Below are 15,490 nucleotides of genomic sequence, written 5' to 3' on the forward strand. Positions count from 1 at the left end.
CTACCTTTGAAGTCACCTGACTATTTCATCTCGTTGAGGTTCGCATTATTTTGTAACTGCATAGTAGTAGTATGAGCTTAGTCTTTTGATTGCTTTTGCCTTTTCTGACGAATGGATATTCAGGTAGCTGAGCATCAAGGCCCTAGGTGTCAATGTCGAGTTACCCTATTCTCGTCTAAATCTTAACCAGTGGTGGACCGATAAGAGATAAACTTTTGATAAGTTTGTCTCGCAGGGGTTGAGATAAGGGATTTAAGTTCCCCGCAAAAATACGATAAGCGGCTCTCCGTATAGAACTCCACGGCCCCGTTCTCCAAACCATCGGCCCGAACTTCCAATCCACACGACAACTGATATGCCGACCGTAGGAGTCAAAGATGTTCAAAGGCGTGAGAAATTTCTACCCTATGTATGAGAGAAACACTAATTAAATGACATTTTAGATGTTCCCGATGTCGGGAGATGAAGGTTCGTTGCTCCGGCACGTTCCCGTGCACCCGATGTCAACGGAAGCGCAAGACATGCGACTTTCAGTCTACCGAAAGTCGTGTTTCTATATCGCGGAGGTAATTTATTCAATGCTGCATGTTCAAGGGGAATTACTTACCCCGGATCCTAGTTATCTGCGGTCGCTGGAGAGCAGAGCACGAGACGACCAATCCCCCAGACCTCGGGCCGACGACGAGCTCGCCTCACGCGATCAGGGAGCAACACCGGATGAACCAAATCCGGGGCAAGATGACACTTGCAGCAGTCAGACTGGGTTACGAACGTATGGACCCATCAGTACACGAGCTGGCACCTTTCCATCGGCGAGATTACAATCGTTACAGCCCGAGAGGAGCGGGATTCCTACCCCCGCCACCGATTCATCTAATGCAGAGTTTAACACGAACCCTCTCATTGGTGGTGATGAAACGTTTGCAATTGGATCAGACGGAAAGTTTTGTAAGTTCTTCCAATCATTCTCGCCCCGTATTCTGACCGATTAGGGTTCCTGGGACCAACCTCGTCTTGGTCGTTCTGTCGACGCGTCCTCTCCTTGATCGCCAGCCGTCTCCCCGAACATCATGTACCCCCAGACCCCTGGACGCTCGCGCAGTTTGATCTCAACTGGACTACTCTCGGCGCGGACGAGTCGCCCGCCATCGATGATCTACCAGCACAAGACTACGCGACCTTCCTAGCTCACACTGTGAAGTACCACTTGGGCACTCTGTCTCCTATTCTTGATGATGAGGTCTTCTTCGCCCGGATAAATGACCTGTACAACGATCCAGCCGCCGAAGCTCAACGATCAAGGCTTTGGTACGCGCAGTTTCTGCTCGTTTTGGCTTTCGGGGAGGCCATTGTGAACTCGAAAGGGGCTTCAGCCACACCTGGAACCCAGTATGCATCGCGAGCCATGTCGTTGATCCCCAACTTCTTCCGTGTCAACAAGAACTCGATACTGGCAGTTGAGACGCTATGTCTGGCGGCGCTGTACCTCCAGTCACTAGACTTGAGGCTAGAGGCATTTCAGACGGTGGGTTAATCTTTCTCATCTTCATCTCCTTACTGACCACAATAATTATAAGATTGGGCAAGCTCTTCGCATCTGCACTCTAGAAGGGTTCCACAGACACGCCTCTCCGGCTGAGGTAGGGCCAACACATTCCCGACGGTGCAACACCGTGTTCTGGGCTACCTACATACTCGACCGCCATTTTTCGACCCTGGTAGGAGCACCGAGCTCCATCCGCGACGAGGATATCACAGCAAAGCTTCCATCGGAGACTGTAGACTCATCCTGGGCTCTCGCCATGACTCTAAATATTCGCCTCTCACGCCTCACAGCCGAGATTCTAGCAGGTGTGATCCCCTTGTATCCTCAAAGGCGGCGGACTAACGAAAGCAGGCGTATATGGAACAGATACACAAGTCAGCGATACCCTTGTTAAGAAAACACAGTCAATGCTGCATAGCACGGCAAATGTGTCGAGCGAACTCAACAGATACCTGCAGACAAATGTCCACGGTACCACCATCAAGTCGTCATCGAGAATTGCGACGCGTCTACTTTTGTCTTATCATCATGTAGGTCTGCCACTGTCTTCCGCCAACCCCGCCCTTCTAAGGCCTAACAGGAATAGTGCATCGTATTGGCAACGCGCCCTCTTGTCATGTGCGTCTTGCAGAAACATCTTGCCCAGGGTGTTGCAGACGAGCCCATACCCGAAGGCCCAGTTACCTCTCTGCTGCAAACATGTGTGGACTCTGCATCAACCATTCTCGCCACACTCAAGAACTTGAGTGATGCGGATCAGCTTGGTGGGTCATCTTTCATCTAAGCTAGGTCAGCTGTACTAACAATGTCAGATTGCTTCATCCCATTCCAACTAGAGGAGGCCTTCTCATCCGCTTTCATCCTCCACGTCATCGCTTCAGTCGTACCAGCCTGGCTGCAAGATCGGCCCTGTCTGCCCGTGGCGTACCTCATACTCAACAAGATGATAGCAGGGGGCAGTCATGGTGCTCGGATCCGCAAGATGGAGTTGCAGCGCTTGGAGAAGATATTCTTCTCGTATCTGCAGGTTAAGGCTGGCGAGGCAAACAATCAAGCGCCGCAGTCTGAAGAGGCGCCGAGACTATTTGATATGTCGAGAGTCGTGCAGCAGGATGATAACTCGGCCATGATGCAAGACTATTCTCCTGCTGACGACATGGCGGCGTGGAATTTGTTGGACCTACAGGACTCTTTCACGGTGTCTCCGTCCGGGTTATTGACCTTAGCTGAGGGATTGGACTTGCAGAACTTTGTATGAATCAGATAGAAAAGTCTCTATTTTTCATTGAATACACTGAGGACTTAATAGTGGCCTTGGCTGAAGCTATTTCTCGTGATTTGCGTGTCTCTGCTTCTCAAACGGAATAACCTCAACCCTAAACGCTCGCATTACAAGAAAAATCAGCTATAGCACCTTAGCACAGCTTCAGTTAGCCAGCTGTGCGTACGTGAACCCGCCACTGCCCAGCGGATCCTCGTCTTCGACCACGAAAGTATGAAAGCCAGTATAATACGCAGAGCCCTGCACTTCCACCACAACCGGACCCGCCGCATACCCCCCTTCCTCAAGCTTCCTTCTTCCCTCTCCACGTACAACCGTAGCCGTGAATCCTTCCTTTCTCTTGAGACTGTTGGACAAGAGACTATGATAAGTCCATGACTGTCCAGGACCAAGCTCCCCCTTGGCGTATGCAACGGCGTTCCTTGCTGCCGAGACACTCCCAGTAGGAGAGCGGTCAAGGACCCCATCGCCAAATATGTATAGCCCCGTCTCTACACCTTCGGAGCCCTTGCTGCGTTGGCCCAATCCTTTATTTGCGATCAAGACACCGAAACAGGACCCAGATTCACCAGTAGAAGGGTTCTTAAAGTACTTTTGGTACCTTGGTTCTCCCAAAGCATTTTTGAGCTGTGACACAGCATATTTCAGGTCTTGAAATGGAACAGGCCCTCCTTGGAACGTATGTTGTGGAAAACCCAGTTCATGCAACTGAGTCTGACAGCTAAAGGCGCTGCAGTATGCGAGAGAGACGTTGACGCTGGTTCGGGTGCCAAGCTCTGGCCACCGATACTCTGGAGGGATGGCCACGTCGAGGTCCGTCGCGATGGCGAAAGAGGGAACTGCGACAAAGGTGACAGGACGCGACGGGTCTGACCGTTGCCCGTCGGCAGTAGTAGGGACAGTTGCCTTGACAAGGCCGCCAAGTGTGTGGAGAAAGATTGTAGACGTTTGTGTGATAGGATCGTTCTTGACGAGGTGCCTCCGAGGAAAGATCTCAGGGTCATGTATGTCGACGAGGGCCCTGCTAACAGCCAGCGTAGCATGGTTCCCGTTTGGCGTGGGAAGCCCTTGGTGACGATTCGACAGGGCATGCCGACAGTGTGAGTCTCGATGCAGGACATGGCGCCATGGGAATGGCATTCGATGCTGGTGTCCACCGTCATGTTGAAGTCTTGGGGCAACGGAAATGCTGTATCCGGAGTGGTCTGTAGACTAGACCTGGACAATCGTAGCTTAGAGAGGCCAAGCATACAGGCCAAGCACGCAATTGTAGATGAAAAGGCGAAATTTATGGACTCAAGTTTGAGGGGATAGCATCCGATCCATAACGGACCGATGTTTGCGCCAAGTCGACCCTGATTTGTGGTACGGCCCGACATTCAACACGACGATCACTCCAGCAGAACTGGCAATGGTGTTGGATGGAACGACAATGAGAAGCCTATCACATTATTTAAGCTCTATTCCGCCAAAGATATAATGTATTGAGTTAGTTCATTCAGAAATCACGCCTTGGTTCGACGCCTTATCTGGCACACGGCAACCAGACGACGCTTATCACCATTCATAGATTGCGTGCCGATGATACAGATCCGAATCTCAGATTCGACCGACAAATCCGCTAGTTGTCCAATCATATTGCTGTATCGGGCCACCTTTCGCCACCCCTTGACTCCTTAGCTCCATGTCGGCCCGGTCTTCACTGGGGTCTTCCCCAGACGCTGTCAACCACCATCGTTAATCTTAATCTTTCGAAATGATATTATTTTCGGGGCTCATGGGGTTATAAGGTGGTATACCCCACGGTTCATGGTCCAGGCATCTCCTCTGCATCAACCTTTCAAAATGAACCACTTGCATCAACATGGACGCCGAACTGAAGAAGAACATTGACATGGCTGTCAGCTCAGACACGGGTGAAGGTCAGGTCGATGTTCCGAGTCCTGCCAAATGCAGACAAGTGCGGATCAAGACGGACTTGGTTGTCATGCCTTTGATCACTATTTCCATGACACTCGCATTCCTCGACAAGGTGAGCACCAGCCCTTTTCCTGAGAGCCACCCAAGCTAACAAATTTGACCAGAATGCTTTGGCCTATGCAGCCATCTACGGTCTTAAAGAGGACACGAACCTGAAGAAGCAAGATTACAGCTGGCTTGGTAGCATCTTCTACTTCGGTTACCTCTTTATGGAATTTCCCAACCTTTGGATCATCTGCAAGTTCCCAGCTCGCAAGTACATGGGAGCCTGCCTCATGGCGTGGGGAATCAGTCTTGGTCTGATGTCCGTCTGCCACAACTTTGCTGGACTGGCAGTGATCCGGTTTCTCCTCGGAGCTTTCGAGGCTAGCATGCTTCCGTGTCTCATCTTGGTCAATTCGACTTGGTACCGTCGTGAAGAGTAGCCGCTACGAACTGCGTTCTAGGCAAACACTTTTGCGGGTGTCTTTGGATGCATCCTGAGCTATGCCATTGGCCGGATTAATGGAAGCCTGTCAACTTGGAAGGTATGTATTCTATTACCCCGTGTCTTCGGTTTTAAACTGACAATAGTAGTACATCTTTATCATCTACGGAGCATTTACTCTGGTTGTGGGAATCGCGGTATTCTTCTTGCTGCCCAGCTCGCCCGCCAAGGCTTGGTTTCTCAACGATGAACTCAAGTCAGTAGCTACGCTCCGACCCGCTTCGAACCAAACCGCAACAGAAGTGAGCGCCGTAAGTTAGCACTATATAGCCTAGATTCTCATCGCTAACCCAGTACCAAGAAACTCCGTTGGGGACAAATCGGTGAAGCTCTCAAGGACACCAAGTACTGGTGCCTAGCCATCTTCTTCATCGCCCAGTCCATCACCAACGCCGGAACCACAAACTTCAACCCCCTCATCATCTCCGGTTATGGATTCTCGCAGGCCAGGACTGTCCTGATGGCAACTCCCCAGGCCGCTGTTGCTATGGCTGCTCAAGCATCTATGACTGCCGTCACACTTTTCATACCCAACATGCGTTGCATCTTCTGGGTCATCTCTAGTGGCATCGCCATGGCTGGCGCTATTATGGTCAAGACTTTGGATCCTGTGGCCAACAGAAACGCTTCTCTTGCTGGAGTCTATCTGATGGGCTTTTACAATGTGTCGTAGGTCATGGCTCTCAGTCTCCCGTCCTCAAACGTCACCAGAATGACAAAGAAGAGTTTTGTCTCGATCTCAGCAGCTTGCTTTTACGGTATGTTTATCATCTCCTATGTCCAAGAACTCATCACTAACGATATCCCAGCGATCGGTAACATCGTCGGACCCCAATTTTTCCTCGACAGCCAACGCCCTCACTATAGCATCGGCATCGGCGCAATGCTGTGCGGTTTCGCAGTAATGATGAGCACCGGCACTCTTTATTTCATCATCTACGCTATCGAGAACAAGCGCCGTGGCCGAAAGAGCGGCGCCGTAGACTCCGAGGGCACTCGGGTCACGGCTGGTCTCGATGCCATTCGAGATGACCTCACTGATAAGGAGAATAAGAACTTCCGCTATACTTATTAATCGAGGCGATTGTCGGATCTCTAGGGAGTTTTGTAGTTGGTATAAGGATAGTGTCCTGAACAATCGCTCGTTATGATGTGCCATTTGACATCCCTCAACCGTCCTTCCCACCCGCAAAACGGAAGTCTTAGTAGCATGCATTGTGTTACATCGGAAAAACGCTCTCTATCTTTCCTTCGGTACAATCTTAGATGGTTTAGGCTTTGCTGGGAGATCTCTCGATAACCGGGCGCGTGGCTTCGTCAGGCTCAGGCAAGATATGGAAGTCTTTGAACAGTGGGTACGGTCAGGCGTACATGAGCGATTCCACGTGAGTAGCTTAAACCCTTTAGGCCATGCAGGCTGAGTCTGGAATCGAGGCTTCCCCAGTTGGCGTTTGTGGCTAACGCTGAAGAACCAACGAACAGTATAGCCAAGAGTTGAACCACTAGCCACATCTGCACCGCAACCAACAACCAAAGCTTGTTGAACGATTTTCACCCAAAACGAACAATTAGACGGCATCCAGACGGTCTTGAGTCGTCAATGCACACTATAACACGTTGCCGGTGGCTAAAACCATCTATCTCGCTAATAGACAGAGGACGAGGACCTTCTTTCAGCTCATGCAAGCCTCTTCATGACGAGTCGCATCATGCAAAAACTGACAAGCTGTTGCGTTGCATTTCGTTATTTAGTAAAGGCAACGCCGGCCTTGTGTTGCGCTGACAACTCGTGTGTTCATCGCTTTTACACACCTTCAGATCTGCCATCGGCAATCTCCATCAACCAACGCAATGCTCCTATGCCGATTCGCAAAGGTGATCGCTGTATTGGGGGGCCTAATTGAAAAATCGATTTCCATCTCCCCTCGCACACGCACCCTCCCTGACACTCTTGGAGATACCGGCTCTGGATATCTGAAGGTCGACCATGAACTTCACAGGCGGGAGAATACCCACCTGACGGCGGGCACCATCACCATTACGGTAGCTCCCGATCCGACCTGCGGCTTCGACGCAAGGCATGACGTTGTAACGTGCCCTGTGTCGAAGCGTTGCTCATGGGAGTCGGGCCAAATCAATAATGTCTTTTGTGACTTGAGATACATCAAAACCACCTGCCTCGACAGCACAGATGCGTTGGACCCGGATAGATGCGGCTTGGACTGTGCGGAAGATATTAATACATTGCGCTGGTGAGTTGAAACTTCCATGATACTTTTTTCGAGACTGCTGCTAACGTCGGAGTCCATAGCGTAGAGTCTAGCTTGCCCTACTGCCTCCCGGTCGAGTTCAGCGGCAGCATCAGCGACTGGCTTTGTCACTCAACCCCGAGCCTTCTCGTTCTTTATAGCACGCGTGATATGAAACCTCGAGACTTTACTACCGTCGTCCTAGTTGATGGAAGCCCTGCCACGTCGTGGACGAATGCCGCGACTATCGGTCCATCGGTTACAGCGCCAGCGAGACGAACGACCACAATTACGGGGGAAGTGAGCCAGGCAACTCAGACCAAGTCTCCGCCCTCCGGAGTCAACGTCGGTGCAATTATTGGAGGCGTAATCGGAGCCGTGGCCTTCGTCAGCCTGGTGCTTATTGGAATCACGTTATTCTGGCGACGAAAACCCGAGAAAGCTGAACCAAATGACTCTCTCCCGGAATACGCCGCCCAGTCGAACATGCCAGATGCCAAGGCCATGGCATCTACAACTCTAACCCAGCCATATTCCCCCACTTTGGTCTCGCCAATCGAACCTCCGAACAGTGGAATGCCCCCTCAGGTATCCTATCAGCATCCAGAGCCTTATGGGACAGTTCACCCAGGACATCAGAGCATGAACGCTCACGAGCTTGCGGGATGGTCGGGAGATCACCAAGCTGGGTCTCCTCCGGGAGCGAAATGAGTGCTCACTAGGAACAGCACTGGCATGTAGCTTAAGGTTGACGAGACTACTTGAAGCATCTGACATATGAGGGCCAGGCAATTACAGAGGGGAATGCAGGCTCTAGACAGTGATGAAGAGAAACGAGGCTGCGTACAAACTGAGAGACAGAGGATTCCCAAATAGGTGTTTTTAGCCAGCCAATTTAAACTTGTACAGCCACTGGCTTGCTTTTACGTAAAGACCTTACCAGAAGAGAAAACCGCTGCGTCCACACTGGGAAGTCTAGGTTCAGCCATGGCAACACCAGCCAGCATTACCGTCACCAATCCGAGGAGTTTGCCAAGCTTAAATCAACCTCGCCCCGGATTACATGTGAATTCTCTCCAACAGCCGGTTCTAGACTTCATTGACGCAGTGTCCTGACTCAAGTAATCCACCCATGTGACAGAGCCTCAACTGTCAGCTCAGGAATAACTCGCATCCAGTGTCATTGTGCATCCAACATTTCCTCCACAAATGTCCTTGCTATAGCATCGTGTAGCGTGTCTGCCCAGATAACAGACTTTAACCACACTCTTGCCTCACTCCAAGTGTTCAACTCTTGAGTCTGTAAAAGCTCGGCCAGCCCAGACCTAAGCCAGCTGTGGCCGGGCTCTTGGCCATCAAAAGCCACGCAAAACCCATACAGCCACAGCATCACCTGGGGAGGCAAATCCCCTCTTCTAACCTTGGTCAGAGAGAAAGACTCTATCAATTGACGATAGAGATGCTCGTGACGGATCCAGACACCGCCGCCTTGGAGGAACACAGAGCTGGCAAAAGCCAGTAGTGCAAGGCGTATTGTCTCGTCTATAGTACCTGGCTCAAATCTGAGATGGATAAGGCGATAGTGGGCAGATACCATGATTTCTTGACAAAGTGCAGTGTCCATGTCGAGGCTGCAACGTGCTGCCATATTGGCTGATTGTGAATACACCTTGAGATCGTTCCAAACAAGGCATAGACGTGCATCTAAGCTTCCAAGAAATTTGAAAAGATTTGAGGATGACTCATCGGCAGTTTCATTATTCTTTGGCACCTGCGGGGAAAGGTAGGAGTTCCATGAAAGCTCCTCTGAGAAAAAGAGAGGCTCGCTTCCTATACTGAGAGCCACCCCAAGATCAACTCTACTTGCCGTTAGAAAGGATCTTCAGACTTAGGCAAGCTTTCGGCCTACCGGCACAGTTTTGTTTGCAGCTTTTTTTCGTGCGAAAAGGCCGATAAGCCTCCTCTCAGGGTGACCATTTTGTGCAGGCCTCCCATGTGCTTTCGAGCGATGTCAGCATCGCCGAATGCCAACGCCGCTGTAGTTAGGCCAACAACAGTCAATATGGTTGAGTCGGAAGTCGAAATGTCCAAGTTCCCTGTTGAAAGGCGTCTCTGAAGTGCATTTAAAGCCTGAGTGTGGTGAGATAGAGCATTCTGGGTGTTGTCGGTGTGACCCTCAAGGTAATCGAGGTACATTTTCGATATGAACAGGGTAAAGTGGAAACAAGCGATGTCGCTTAGAACTGGCTCAAGCCAATTGACCTCCTCTTGGCTAGATGCTGGGCCAAACTCCAAGGAAGGTGTTATGTGCCTGACTATCTATATGTTAGCCCGGGACATCCATCACACCTAATATCGGAATCTCTCTTACGTTTCCAGATTATTTCCAGCATTTCCGGCCCGAGATCTTCAGGAACCGCCGTAAACGAGAACTCACTACCAACCTTGGGCGCGATGGAGGAAGCTTGACGCATGCCCAGATCGCAAGAAGTCTCTACTTTCCCTCCATTTATCCAAGATGGAGGTCTAATGGGACGCTTCTTTCGGTTTATTCCACGCATTGCATGACTTCGTATAGTTTTGCGGTTTGCCTCCACAGATGGCATACTTGGTGTGGTGACGATGAAGGGGAGCCCGTCACTGGATGGGGATGTCGGCATCATCGGGACGACAAAACGGGGAAACTGCAAGGATGAGAGCAAGGAACAAGGGTAGGAACACAACAGAATGATATCAGCCAAGTATGAGTAGGGCCGTCTGAAGAAGAGTGATGCCTTGAATGGGACAAGATAGAGTAGACTTGTGTGTCAGGAGAGAGAGACGGAAGTAAGTATGGGTAGTGAGAGATAATATGGGGCCACCCTTGGAAGACGCTCGAGCCAGAATGCCAAGACAAGAGTGAAGTCCAATCTTGGTTTAGCGGATGCTGAACGATCTCGAGCGTTACCAAATTAGGACATCCCTGGAACTGTGATGCTGGGATGAAGACTCGTGGAGAGTTGAGAAGGATCAGGAGGAATAGTATATAGAGCACCAGTTTCCCTCGAAGCAACTCGTAGACTCTGAATTCTATAACTTCTTGGGTAGTCAGACTCTTAACTCCTCCTATCTTTCGCGTCCCACGTTCCAACCGCCTTCCCCCTAGTTGATCACCCACACTTACAACAATCCTCATGTCTGTGTCTCTTGATCTCGGTCCGCCAAGGGACAGCCCCGGCTCCCTGTTTCTCAAGTCCCAATTCCGCAGCCCAGTCCAATGGCCTCCCAAAGACACCAACCTCAAAGGCAAGGTTGCCATCGTGACGGGCTCCACCAGCGGTCTCGGGCTTGAAGCATCTCGTCAACTTCTATCCTACGATCTATCAGGTCTCATCTTAGCCGTGCGATCTAAAGAAAGGGGAGAGAAGGTCGCAGCCAACTTCAAGGCCGAGTTTCCTGATGTCAATATCCAGGTCTGGTCTCTTGAGATGAAGTCTTATGACTCTATCCAGGCATTTGCTCGGCGTGCCGAGGCCGAACTTGATCGCCTGGATATCGCCATCTTGAATGCCGGAGTGCAAGGAGCCGACTTCGTCACAGTACCCAGTACTGGCCATGAAAAGTTGACCCAGGTCAACTATCTCTCGACTGCTCTCCTCGCCATCCTACTCTTGCCCATCCTCAAGTCCAAGTCTCCGGTGGGCGAGCCAGGTCGTTTGACTATAGTCAGCTCTGGCACAGCTAGAGGAGCCACTCTCTCGGAGCCAAAAGGCGGTCCAATCCTGGCTTCTCTTGATGACAGAACTAGGCCATGGAAGCCCGTTGAGCGATATGCCGTGAGCAAGCTCTTGGGTCACCTGTTTATCGTCAACCTAGTCAACCACGTCAACAGTGAAGACGTCGTCGTCAATCTTGCCGACCCTGGACTGGTTAAAGATACGGCCTTGCAGAATTTTGCACCTTGGATTGTTTTTGCCTTCTTTTACATCTTTAAAGCAATTTTTGGACGGTCACTGCGTGTTGGTGCGTCGACATATGTCGATGCGGTTGCAGTCAAGGGCAAGGAGTCCCATGGATGCTTTGTATCAAACTGGGGGATTGCGCCGTAAGTACCCCGATTCATCATTCCATTCTTCTTCCACATAAGTTTCTCGTTGTTCACATATCTGGTGTTCGACGTATAACTTGAAGGCTAACACGTTGACTAGCTTTGCCGCGTTTGTTTACATACCCGAGGGGGAGGCAGCGCGCGAGACGTTGTGGCAAGAAACGATAGCAGAGTTCGAGTTTGCCGGCGCGCAGAAAATCTTGAACGAGCTCAAGAAATGAATTCATACTCGAGAAAGCTCTGTTGGCGCGAAAAGGCATGGCACATGACTGTGTGGACACCTCAAGGCGGTGGTGATAGAATTCTAGCTTCACATCTCAATCCTCCGACATGCATTGAATCACGTCTATTACTAGATCATGAATTGGCGTATATTTTGTTTCCTTCGTTATCAATGTTGAGAATTGCATTTTGTTCCATTCAACCACACCCAGCTTCAATTGCAAGTTCGTCCCAAGTCCCCGACCAACCTGCGCGTATCCCATGGCCATCATAGCGCAAAGACTCAATAAAAATATCATGACTGTACACCTGGAGTGTCGGCGATCCTAAAGATATACTTGACCGCACTCGCAGTACCATTCTTGAGGTTCGTTAAGCCCTTCTCAACACCTGCCAATCCACCTGGGATGATCTCCTGCGGCTGCGCCTTCAACCAACCCTCCTCCAAACCCTTGCTAAAATACCTCGTGTACACGTATCCAAAATCCTTCAAGTCTTCGTGAATACTAGCAACAGTCGTGACTGACTTCTTAATAGTCTTGGGAATATCCGAGTACGACTGCGCGGGCACAATATTGGTTATCTTTCCCGTGTGGTGATCGAGGACCTCGCAAATGGTCTGGTACGAGCCATCCTCGGAAATAGCATCAAATGCGTATTCGAGCTTGGCCCCGTTCAAACTGGCCTTCATCTCTTCAGCCACAGCTTCATGACCTTTGCGGTAGTCAATAACCGTATCGCCCTTGCTTCTGTCAATCAGCTTCTCCACGTGCCCTTGCGCCCGACCGGCGACGCAGATGAGGGGGTGAATGTTGGAACGTTTGGCGAGCTGAATGGCGTATGATCCAACGGCTGATGAGGCGCCCCAGATGACCAGTGGAATCTTTTGAGAATCAGACACAGGAAGCCACGGCTCGGGGAGGCCGAGACGCGCATAGAGACCGCACGCAGCGGTCAAGGCAGTCAGAGGCAGTGCAGCGCCCTCTAAATTGGCCCCGTCAGCTTGTGATGAATGTCACGATGTTTCACATGTGTCAAAAAACTCACCTTCAAAGGAAGTCTTGTCGGGCAGATGAAATGTCGTGTATGCCCAGCTGACACCATACTCGGCGTAACTCCCTCCCGGCTGCTTCATCTCGTGCATGGCTGCGACGCGATCGCCTGGCCTGAATTCGGAGACGCCCTCACCAACTTCGTGGACGACGCCTGAAATGTCATCGCCCTGGTTGCCTGTGCCTCTGGCGCCCCAATACTCGGGTCGCTTCCTAAAAGGCCTCAGTATTTCGCATCAATTGAGGAAGTAAATCTCTTACCAATCTTTTGGATTGCTGCCAGAGAACATGATCTTGGTAACGACCTGCCCAGGCCCAGCTTTAGGGATTGTGGTGTCAATAATCTCAACCTTGGGTCCTCTCGACACGATTGCTTCCTTCATGGTGCTCGCTGCTCTAACTTGTCCCGACAAAGCTGAAAGCCGCCTCGACGCCGACATGGGGAAACGAGACAACATTTTGACCTAATCAGAGCTTTACAAAGAAAAGGTAAGCAAAGGCTGTGCAGTAGATCTGCATGTTCCATCGGGGGTTGGAATGCATCACATCTCACGCCCGGAGCTTAAACGATTCGGGTGGCTAAAATCCGAGAAGCGAAAAAAGGCGAAGTGCCGAACAAAGGATGCAGAATGTCGAGGAATATCTCGGGCATTGAGTTATGATGCCGAGACGCGAGATGCGTGAACCAACAGCATTCTCATGAAACGGTTCTGTCATGGTGAGCGGGCATGGGTGGCTGCTTATGTGCAGAGACCCGCTGTGAGAAGATTACGCAGATCCGGTGGGTGTTATCACAGCTTCACGAGGGTAGGAATAACAACTTGATCTGACTGAGGATTTCATTTGATCTGATTTATTCTATTGCTAATACTTCATTACAACTTTACATGATAATGTCACTGGAGGAGAGAGAAAGAAAGGTGTGCCAAAACTGGTGTGTTCAGAACGCCGTGATTATCTATCTACCCTGTATCACCACCCAAATCTAAGACATGGACATCAGAGTACCACCAGTAGTCTCAACTATGCTACCAGAAGCATTCTTATCCTTCATCAAATAAACATACGCCTCGGCCACATCCTCAACGGCGCCGATAGCACCAGTAGTCATTCTAGCCTTCATCTTGCCCGTCACGTGGTCCCAGTATCCCATCTCCTTGACCTTGCCCCAGATCTCGGTGTCGGTGGGACCCATGGCGACGGCGTTGACGCGGATGGGCGCCAGATCGACCGCCAAGCCACGGGTCATGCCGCGGATCCCGCCAAGGTACGACTGCATCACCGTCCAGTCCTTGCCCACGTGCTCCTGAGCACCACCTGTCGCGATGGTGTATGAAGAGGTGGTGCTCTCGTTGAGGTTCTTGCGGAGCTGCTGGGCGATCACCAGGGGCGCAAAGAAGCGGACAGCTCCAGCCTGCTTCAGGGCGTCGAGAGTAAAGTCCTCAAGCTTGCCAACAGCAATCTGGTCACCAGCTGTGAAAACAACATGATCAAGCTTTCCACTCTTGGCGACCTCAGAAAAAAGCTTCTCAACCTCTGAGTTGAGGGTGTCAAAAGAAGCCAAGTTGCAGGGGAAGCCCTGGACCTCAGTCTTGGTGGATGTGTTGTTGCTCTTGAGGCGCTCAATGGCGCTGCTGATCTTGGATTGAGAGGAAGAGGAGATGAAGACGGAAGAGGCGCCGTTCTGGAGGGCTGCCTCCGCGACGCCGAAGCCGACGCCTGAGGAGCCGCCAATGACGAGGACGCGCTTGCCGGCGAGCTTGGAGACGTATTTGCCAACTGCAGCAGCCATTTTGTGATTTTGTGGTGGTTTTGTGGTGGGGGATTGGGGAGTAATCGATGGGTTGTTGATGGTGAATTGAGAGACATTCACCTTCAGCTGGGAGCAGGTCAACTTAAGTATTCAAGATGCAGTCATCTACAACAAGGATCAAGATTCCAATAATGCATCTGTTAGTTACAGCAACATGTCTACTACCTTGTCTGCTTGTGTATCAATTCCAACCTCTTGATTACGGTGTGCGACGACTCCCCAACTGAATCTCACCAACTCAGCCCATTTACAGTGGGGGCCACGCCCGCTGCAAGGGGCTCAGGGTTCCATTTTCGGCTCTACGGTTCGCTGCTGCAACACCCGACGATGCCCGGCTGATTCCCCGCATGAGTGCCCGCCACACAAACCAATCGCGATAATCTGGCTCAAAGCCGAGGCCGAATTCTGTTCGGCTCTTTCGCCTTTGTTCTTAAGACGCGAGTTTCAGAGCCTGAAAAGGGTGTTAGTGTATGTTGGTTGTCTGTTTGAGGCAGGTGAGGGGTTGGACGTGGCATCTTACCCGCAGGTTGTTGGTTCTGCACTTGGGGATTGGATCCTTTGTAGGGTCCTTTGCGCGACGCACTGTTTAGCAATTCGTATTGTCGCGAAATAGGAAATCCGATATCTCACCGCAGCGATAAGACGTTTCACAATTAACAATCACATGCTGCTATGGGAGGTCTACTGCAAAGATGACGCCTAGGCAGTTTTACACACCTAACCGGTAGTCAATGATCAATCATGTCTTGGCAAGCTTGGCGATCTAAAATTT

At 50.9% G+C, this 15,490-nt stretch overlaps 8 protein-coding genes across 8 annotated transcripts; 4 read left to right on the forward strand and 4 right to left on the reverse strand.

The window, feature by feature from the left end:
* Window positions 1-991: 991 nt before the first annotated feature.
* Window positions 992-2,804, forward strand: NECHADRAFT_50458 (uncharacterized protein; the record flags this gene model as incomplete). Its single annotated transcript, XM_003039703.1, has 4 exons — window positions 992-1,525; window positions 1,578-1,851; window positions 1,922-2,138; window positions 2,336-2,804. Coding segments are annotated over 4 exons (1,494 nt in total), but the record flags the coding sequence as incomplete, so codon positions are not given.
* A 168-nt stretch (window positions 2,805-2,972) lies between these two features.
* On the reverse strand, window positions 2,973-3,991 carry NECHADRAFT_85483 (uncharacterized protein; the record flags this gene model as incomplete). Its single annotated transcript, XM_003039890.1, has 2 exons — window positions 2,973-3,807; window positions 3,858-3,991. 2 exons carry the CDS (start codon window positions 3,989-3,991, stop codon window positions 2,973-2,975), a joined length of 969 nt encoding a protein of 322 aa, XP_003039936.1.
* Window positions 3,992-4,692: 701 nt separating this feature from the next.
* On the forward strand, window positions 4,693-6,370 carry NECHADRAFT_85484 (uncharacterized protein; the record flags this gene model as incomplete). Its single annotated transcript, XM_003039704.1, has 7 exons — window positions 4,693-4,860; window positions 4,913-5,200; window positions 5,255-5,335; window positions 5,385-5,546; window positions 5,597-5,935; window positions 5,969-6,053; window positions 6,105-6,370. 7 exons carry the CDS (start codon window positions 4,693-4,695, stop codon window positions 6,368-6,370), a joined length of 1,389 nt encoding a protein of 462 aa, XP_003039750.1.
* A 776-nt stretch (window positions 6,371-7,146) lies between these two features.
* On the forward strand, window positions 7,147-8,255 carry NECHADRAFT_85485 (uncharacterized protein; the record flags this gene model as incomplete). The annotated part of the gene is made up of 2 exons (XM_003039705.1): window positions 7,147-7,547; window positions 7,607-8,255. The coding sequence occupies 2 exons, from the start codon at window positions 7,147-7,149 to the stop codon at window positions 8,253-8,255; spliced, it is 1,050 nt and encodes a 349-aa protein (XP_003039751.1).
* Window positions 8,256-8,724: 469 nt separating this feature from the next.
* On the reverse strand, window positions 8,725-9,740 carry NECHADRAFT_85486 (uncharacterized protein; the record flags this gene model as incomplete). The annotated part of the gene is made up of 2 exons (XM_003039891.1): window positions 8,725-9,403; window positions 9,454-9,740. The coding sequence occupies 2 exons, from the start codon at window positions 9,738-9,740 to the stop codon at window positions 8,725-8,727; spliced, it is 966 nt and encodes a 321-aa protein (XP_003039937.1).
* A 977-nt stretch (window positions 9,741-10,717) lies between these two features.
* On the forward strand, window positions 10,718-11,852 carry NECHADRAFT_50449 (uncharacterized protein; the record flags this gene model as incomplete). The annotated part of the gene is made up of 2 exons (XM_003039706.1): window positions 10,718-11,628; window positions 11,732-11,852. 2 exons carry the CDS (start codon window positions 10,718-10,720, stop codon window positions 11,850-11,852), a joined length of 1,032 nt encoding a protein of 343 aa, XP_003039752.1.
* Window positions 11,853-12,148: 296 nt separating this feature from the next.
* On the reverse strand, window positions 12,149-13,345 carry NECHADRAFT_50006 (uncharacterized protein; the record flags this gene model as incomplete). Its single annotated transcript, XM_003039892.1, has 4 exons — window positions 12,149-12,340; window positions 12,425-12,837; window positions 12,901-13,118; window positions 13,167-13,345. The coding sequence occupies 4 exons, from the start codon at window positions 13,343-13,345 to the stop codon at window positions 12,149-12,151; spliced, it is 1,002 nt and encodes a 333-aa protein (XP_003039938.1).
* Window positions 13,346-13,737: 392 nt separating this feature from the next.
* On the reverse strand, window positions 13,738-14,847 carry NECHADRAFT_72175 (uncharacterized protein). The gene has a single exon (XM_003039893.1). The coding sequence runs from the start codon at window positions 14,695-14,697 to the stop codon at window positions 13,891-13,893; it is 807 nt and encodes a 268-aa protein (XP_003039939.1). The 5' UTR covers window positions 14,698-14,847; the 3' UTR covers window positions 13,738-13,890.
* Window positions 14,848-15,490: the final 643 nt, after the last annotated feature.

The sequence above is a fragment of the Fusarium vanettenii genome (genome assembly GCF_000151355.1).
Source record: "Fusarium vanettenii 77-13-4 chromosome 10 genomic scaffold NECHAsca_82_chr10_2_0, whole genome shotgun sequence".
NCBI classification, from domain to species: domain Eukaryota; kingdom Fungi; phylum Ascomycota; class Sordariomycetes; order Hypocreales; family Nectriaceae; genus Fusarium; species Fusarium vanettenii.